The 7,360-nt window shown below is 42.5% G+C and overlaps 1 protein-coding gene across 1 annotated transcript; it reads left to right on the top strand.

Moving 5' to 3' along the window:
• Nucleotides 1-5,851: 5,851 nt before the first annotated feature.
• Nucleotides 5,852-6,991, top strand: LOC147883373 (uncharacterized). Its single transcript, XM_087400050.1, has one exon. It carries the CDS (start codon nt 5,884-5,886, stop codon nt 6,961-6,963), a length of 1,080 nt encoding a protein of 359 aa, XP_087256176.1. The 5' UTR covers nt 5,852-5,883; the 3' UTR covers nt 6,964-6,991.
• The last annotated feature ends 369 nt before the right edge of the window (nt 6,992-7,360 follow it).

Genomic DNA, 7,360 nt, shown 5'->3' with positions numbered 1-7,360 from the left:
TATATATTGATTAACTTATGATGAAGAGAACATTTTGAAATATATATTGAACCAAGTTCATGCTACAAAAAATTACATAATACATATTGAGTCCTTCTTCTACTTACTAGCATTGCCATCACTATCACTAGGACTCATTGCCATCACTTGGAGGGTCACACTCAACCCGCTATTCTATCTCTTGATGAACCAATTTAAACTCTTCTTGGATAATGTATATTTGATCCACGAAGTCGTCAAAACTCATCCTGATTTTGTTTAACTATGTAGGATGAATTTGGCATATTATGGTGACCTTGCTCTCTCCATAGCTTCTTGTAGTGTGTAAAGCTATCTTTTGCATGTTGCCAAGAATTTCTCTTAAAGTTTATTGTATGTGAGATTCAGGTACATTCCACCACATTGAACAGGGGCAGATTTAAGGAAGAAATTTGAGGGTTTTGACACTCCATAAATCTAGATAATACATGAGGGAAAGGTTAAAAGAGGAAAGAAATGGGAAAGAATTTAAGGGGAAATATCAATGAAAGGAGGGAAGAAAGGGGGGGAAGAGGTGGAAGCATTGAAGAAGGAGAAAAAGAGGGAAAGGGACAAGATGGAGAGGATGGAGAGGGGAAGGGAGAAAGAGGGGAAAGGGGAATGGTGACATTAAAAAACTAAGAATGCACATTAAATTCTAGAGAGATGGAGACATACTAAAAGAAAAAATCCATTCATCCTCTGCCTTCTCTTCTCCCCTTCATGATTTCTCTCCCTCATCTTCTCCCAAACATATTCCTGCTTCCCCTTTTCATTCTTCATGTAAAGAAAATTCTTGAAAAAAACATGCAAACATGAAATATAGGAATGCAAACATAGACACAAATCTCACCTTGATCACTTCACTAGAACATAGGAATTGTTTTTTTGAAGGTGGGAGCTCTCTCCGGCTGTCGATCTTGAGGATGAGGAGGGAAAGTAAAAATTGAAGCTAAGGAGGCAAATTGGGCATGGGTTTTGTTTGAGGAGGCTGAAAAGCTCAAGTGGCCGAGGCAAAGTGTACTAAAAGTAGTTAGTAGCACTACATTTTCCTGTCAATGTTTAGCACATGCAAGCACCAAAACCATCGGTATGGTGCACAGGTAGGGTTTCTGTTGGTAATAGTGTTGGTATATACAAACATTAAAGATTGTCGGTATATATTGACATTAAGATAGTGTTGGTATATAATGACACTATTAGAAGTCATTTGACCAGTGTTGGTATATACCGATTTGTATATGTTGACACTGGTAAAAAAATTCCATACTAATGGAATTATAGAACGTTGTTTGCAATAAGACCCAAAATAATTTTTTGCTACAAGTTTTAACATTTGAAAGATAAAAAATATAAGAGATACGTACACCAAGTTTGAGATCCAAATACTAATGTATTCATGGTAAATTCAATATACAAATGAACATAATGCCATTATAAAAGTGAAAGGGGCATTATGACTCTAAACATCACCCTGTCATTTACTTTTTCTGATTTGGCCGCTTCATATCTCTCAATCCACTTTTGCATCTCATTGATATTGAGGATACAAAACTTGATGAATTTCTCTCTTTGTTCTTTGCTCATCTTTCTTTAATCCCTTTTCCTTGGGGGACCTTAGCAATGATACAATCATCGTACTAGCTATGCCAAGCTGTGGCATATCAAGATCCATGGATGCAAGAAACTTTGTGATATATACTATTGACTCTTACACAACCCAACCCTCTACCATGCTTGCTTTGGGTCTTTCTCTTTGCCTTACAAATCCCTTCAAAGTTTTCATAAACCATATAAGAGGAAACAAAAAATGACTATGAATGGTTCTTGCAATGGTGACCACATCAACTATGTGTACAAGTAAGTGCACCTAATTTGTCATAATGCTTCAGGGAAAGTGCTTCTCAAGCATGCACACAGTTTTGATGGAGTCTACCGTAGCCTTCTCAATGCTTGATACAGAGATCTCTTTTTGAGAGATCCATCTATTTCACGTGCCCATGTAAGATTCATAATATTCTACTGATCATTCAAATTTGAATGAAATATAGTCAAGGTGATATTATAGAAGCATATATACCTTACAATGCCACTGATCTTGTAGATAGTGTTTTGACATCTTCTGATAAGAATACTCATTTGGGGAGATTTGGGGTCTCAAAAGGGCCTCCAATTAGTGTTTCCTAATTTCAAGGGATTAGAGAGGGATTTGAGGTGTACCAATGAGAGTTCTCCTTTGTGTGGGACAATGGTACATTGAGGTGTACAAAAGGACATCTTGTGCATTTATGGGTGGGGAGACCTCTCACCCATGGTCCTCACTCCATTGATCTAGTCTCCAATCCAAGGGTCACATTCAAATTTATGGTAGATCACTCCCAGCCATTAGATCAAGGGGTAGATATAAGGGAGGGATGAGAGGAAAGTGTGCTACAATCTAAGCCATAGATCAAGGGGTGGATCCAAGGGAGGGGATGAGAGAAAAAAGTGCTTCAATCTAAGCCATAGATCAAGGGATGGATCCAAGGGAGGGGATGGATGCAAAATGCGCTTCAATATGGGCCATAGATCAAACATGGATCCAGAGGACGTGAGAGAAAGGGGCGCTTCAATATGGTGCTTCAATCCGGTCCATCCATCTTGATCTTGTGATCTCCACCCTCCATGGAATCCTAGCCCTTCATGAAGGATCTCCATCTCCACTATAGATCTTGACTAGATCTAATGGCCTACAATGAAGCGCATTATCCCTCTTTATTAGGCCTTCCCCTTATCAGATTTTGAGGCCACTAAAGTCAACCTTGGCCCCATCTAAGGCATCAAAGGCCCTTGATCCATCCTCCATCCAAGGGCCAAGATGACCCATGTTAGCTTAGTAAATGCTAGGGGTCCCTTATACCCTTGGGCTACCATAGTAGGTCACTTTTGCTTAATCTCTTCCTTAATCTATTCCTTATGAGGCCTTTTTGATACCTCAAACCTCCCCTAATGTTCATTGTAATTGGAAGGCTAAACTATCCAAGCAGCAAGAGAATTATAACAGTACATCACAATCATAGCTATACTAAGAATGAGGATAATTGTAGTTCTAGTAAGCATTCAAGCATGTAGAATACCTATAAAGACTTGTGCCAATTATGGGACTTAACGCCACTAAGCTTATTGTCCTTTAAAAATTCTCCTTTCAAGCTCCTTTCAAGCAACACATGTGTCTCATCGGAGTCCAAAAGGAGGCAATTTTCACATTGACCGCCGTTCCCTCTTCTCTCTTGGAGAGGATCCATGGTGCTTTTGGGAGAACCACTTTCGGACCACGCATTTGGAGCCACAACTCGGGCATCCTCTCCATGATTGGCAAGTCTTCTTGCACTCCTCTTGTGTCTTTGTCACCAACCAAGTGTTGCCCAGATTGTAGCCCCCCCATTGTTGAAGATATGCATGGGAACCAAGAGATGATTTATTTGCAACTGACCCCAATATATAAGCTCGTGAAATATTGATAACCTCTTCATCCCCCAAAGGTTAGGGTGGATACCCAGACCCTATCATTGAGAGACAACACCTCACCGAGGCACAATAGCTAATACTTAATTGCCAAGAAAAATTTGAGCAATGACTCAAGGCCAACAAGGAGCTAGAAACCATCCACCCTAACTACCAGACCTTCAATAGAGCCCCAAGCCATACTCGAAAGAGTAGACGAGGAACAATCACAAGGTTCATCGGCCGGATGTTCACTGCTAAGGCATAAGATGTTTGAGGAGGACCCTGAATGGCACCAAGCAAGAGAAGAGAACAACATGTCCATTTATGGGGTTTGAAGAGTCACAATCGGTTGGCAGTGAACCAATCACACAACCCCAAGATATAGCCAGACTAGTTGCATTCCTATCCATTGAGATCAAGATGCCCATTGTGACACTATTATGGGGTAATCCCACTCTATCAAGAGACCACTTGGATTGGATGAATGGGCAAGTAGTAGCTCCTGAGTCCACTGATACCGAGATAGTTGACCCCCAATCGACCCGGAACATTTTCCCAAGACACTTGCTAACAAATTAGTCCAGTACTTTGAAAGTGATGACACCAACATAGTACTTCCCATATCCTACCAAGGTAAGAGTGTGACTGCAATCTTGGATGGAGGAGCAGGTGTACACATAGCCACTAAGTAGTGATGGGCCAAGTGGGGATGACCTGATATGGATAGCACAAACCTCATAGTCAAATTGGCTGCAGATGGCTATGACATTATATTGGGTAGACCTTTCATGTGAATTGTAGGATTGGTGGAGCTCAAATAGAATACATCTACGTAAGGATGAACAAGTCATGAGGGTGGATCTCAAACTTGGAAGGTTCACCCTATGTCGAGGAACCTATTTGTAGCGGGTCTGACACCACCTATAGGTCGGCATCAGTAAATGTATTCAAAGCTTATAAGGAAGAGGACAATGAGAAGAGTCCTAAATAATATTGGTATTCTCCTTTACTAGGGTTATAAGATTGTTGGAAGAGAACTACAACGCCTCTTTAAGCACCTTTTGAGTTTCTTTTGCAATTGTGAAAGATACTATGATGCCACCAGACATCCAAATACTAAGGGCGATACACTACCTTTCTATTGCTAGAAGCGACAATACTTCCACAAGTGTATTTGGTTCAATTGAGTTTGGTTCTACCAATTTCAACTGGGAATTGGATTATACTAATACTAATAGGCCTCTCTCTCTCTCTCTCTGTCTCTCTGTCAATTTCTTGGACTTTCTCTTTATGATAGTCTTTGGCCTCATTGTGGACTTTTTTGACAAGTGGTCATAGGATTTGAATCATCCCCTCATTTCTTGCAAGTTTCCCTTTGATTTTAAGGAACAACATTTTTGGCTTTATTCAATTCCATCTCAGGTAAGCCTAAGCATTGCTTTAGTTGGAAAAAGGGTTTTATGCATGTTTAAAATAGAAAAGATAAAAAGGAAATATAAATATGTGTTGCACAATCAAGGCCACATACACATATACATATACATCTATATTTACTTCTATTCTTTTATTAGGGAAGAGTTGCCATGATAGCCAAAGGGGAGAGCAAGCCTTGAATGTCTCCTAAGTTTGAGTATTTGTGTGTGTATGTATGCATGCATACATGTGTGAAGGGAATAGTCAGAAGACATAATCTGTTTGTGTATGAGAGAGAGAGTCTCTGGAATAGCGATGTGTGCATGTATGTGTGTGCAAGTGTACATGAGAAACAGAAGAGGGGGAAGATATCTACTATAATTAGGTGTCCATGTGTATATGCATGTCAGGAAGACACTCAAGGAAAAGAGAGAACACTTGGGTGTGTGATCGAGAGATAGTGCAGAGAGAGAGAGAGAGAGAGAGAGAGAGAGAGAGAGAGAGAGAGGCTTTAGTGCCTCTGGGTGTGTGTGCATACATGAGGGAGACAATCAAAGGAAAAGAGAGAAAATGTATGTGTGTGTGTGGGAGAGAAGGGGGGGGGATTTTTTGTGTGAGTGCTTTGCCCATGGATGCTTATCTAGTTGAATCATTGAGTAAACTGAGCATAGAGCCAGGCCAAGCAGTGCCTATGGTCAAGGGGTCTTGAAACTTGAAAATTTTTTATTGAAATTAAAGGCATTTTAAAGTCCCATTTTGAGACCTAGCGGAGCGGGTCTGTAACCCATCGTAGACGGGTCATGTTACTAGTGTGCAAGAATGAAAGGGTAGATTCATTCTATTAGATTCCACTAGATTCCGAATTGTACGAGGCAAAACCGAGACTTAGGGAGGGAGGATTCATATGGAGTGAGATGAAGAATGTGTAGTGTTGTTATCAAAGTGGATGCGTCCCTAAGTTTCCACATGGATGCTCTGCGTAAACCTCTACTCCTACCAACCACACCTCCAACGGAGAATCTCGTTGTAGCTCGGCCTGCCCATTTGCCCAACAACTCTTCCACACATCCCCGCAAGCTCACACCTTTGTATCTCCCCCATCTCCATCGCCCACGCACTTCCAGACTGCCCAATGCAGCACAAGAGCTCTTTCAGCACCATGGCAGACTTGCTGGTAAGCTTGTCGCCTTTACCACCCCCGCAGAGTATGCTTCCCGCCTTCGCCACCTTCTCCATCAGCACTCCGCCTTGCCCCTCTCTTGCCCTTCCATCCTTGTGGAAACCACAGCTCATTCCAGACAAGCTGTCCTCGACTGCCTCTGCGGCAGCTTTCCACTCGACTCTTACTCTGGCATCGCTTTCACTTCCCGCGCTGGCATTCGGGCATTAGCTGAGGTTTTGCACCAGAGACCGCATGTATTGGGTCCCCAAGGAGGTGAATTCTTTGTTGCGGCCCTTGGAAGGGATGCAGAGTTGTTGAAAGAGCTGGACCTTTTTGAAGGAAATAAACGAGTGAAGATGCTGGTTCCATCGGTCGCCACTCCCGAAGGTCTGGTTGAGGAACTTGGGGAGAGCCATGGCAAGTGCGTGCTGTGTCCTGTGCCATCTGTTGAAGGTTTGGAAGAGCCTCGTGTGGTTCCTGACTTTCTGGAGGCTCTTCGTTTGAAAGGCTGGCAAGTAAAGCGATTAAATGCTTATGCGACTAGATGGGCTGGTTTGGATGCTGCGAAGCCTCTCCTTGAATCTCCAATGGTCACTCCTACCGATCCTACTTTAACGATGCTGCAAGGACCTTGTATGAAAAAAATAGATGCATTGGTGTTCACAAGCACTGCCGAAGTGGAAGGTCTGCTCAAAAGCCTGAACGCTTTGGGCATAGCAACATTGAGAAGAGGGGTCAAGCCGGTTATAGCTTGCCATGGCCCTGTAACTGCAGCAGGTGCAGCTCGTTTAGGTGTAAAAGTCGACGTGGTGAGCAAAAGTTTCCAAAGTTTTGATGGCATAATCGATGCCCTGGATGTGTACTGGAAATCAGAGACTATATAAACGAGTGGCTATCCTTCTTGAATGCCCATCTCGTCTTCTCCTGGTGTCAATACGGGAGCGAGTTCTTTGTCCTCACCGCCTGCAGCAGGGTGTCTCCAATGGAGGATAAGACGAGTAGCAAGTAGACAGTTCTCTAGTAGTTGTGCTTACCAAGTAATTCCCCCGCCTTCCCCTTACTCCACCCACCTTACTCCCTCCTATCCCTACTCCTACACACTTTTTTGGGGGGTTAAATATCCTTTCATTAAGAAGAATGTACATTCATAGCTGTCCCAAAGTGAGACAGTTACTACAGCAAAATGAAAGAACACTTCTAGCTGGGCCGCAGGAAGGTCTCCCATGAAATTCCGCCTCCTACACAGCATTCAGCCTGTTTGTGGTTTACTACTTATGCTGG

The sequence above is a fragment of the Dipteris shenzhenensis genome, chromosome 28, assembly GCF_047967505.1.
Source record: "Dipteris shenzhenensis isolate YYH24624 ecotype China chromosome 28, Dip_SZ_1.0, whole genome shotgun sequence".
Taxonomy (NCBI): domain Eukaryota; kingdom Viridiplantae; phylum Streptophyta; class Polypodiopsida; order Gleicheniales; family Dipteridaceae; genus Dipteris; species Dipteris shenzhenensis.
The sequence above is the reverse complement of the archived record's forward strand: the minus strand, read 5'-3'. Positions and strand labels throughout refer to the sequence as shown.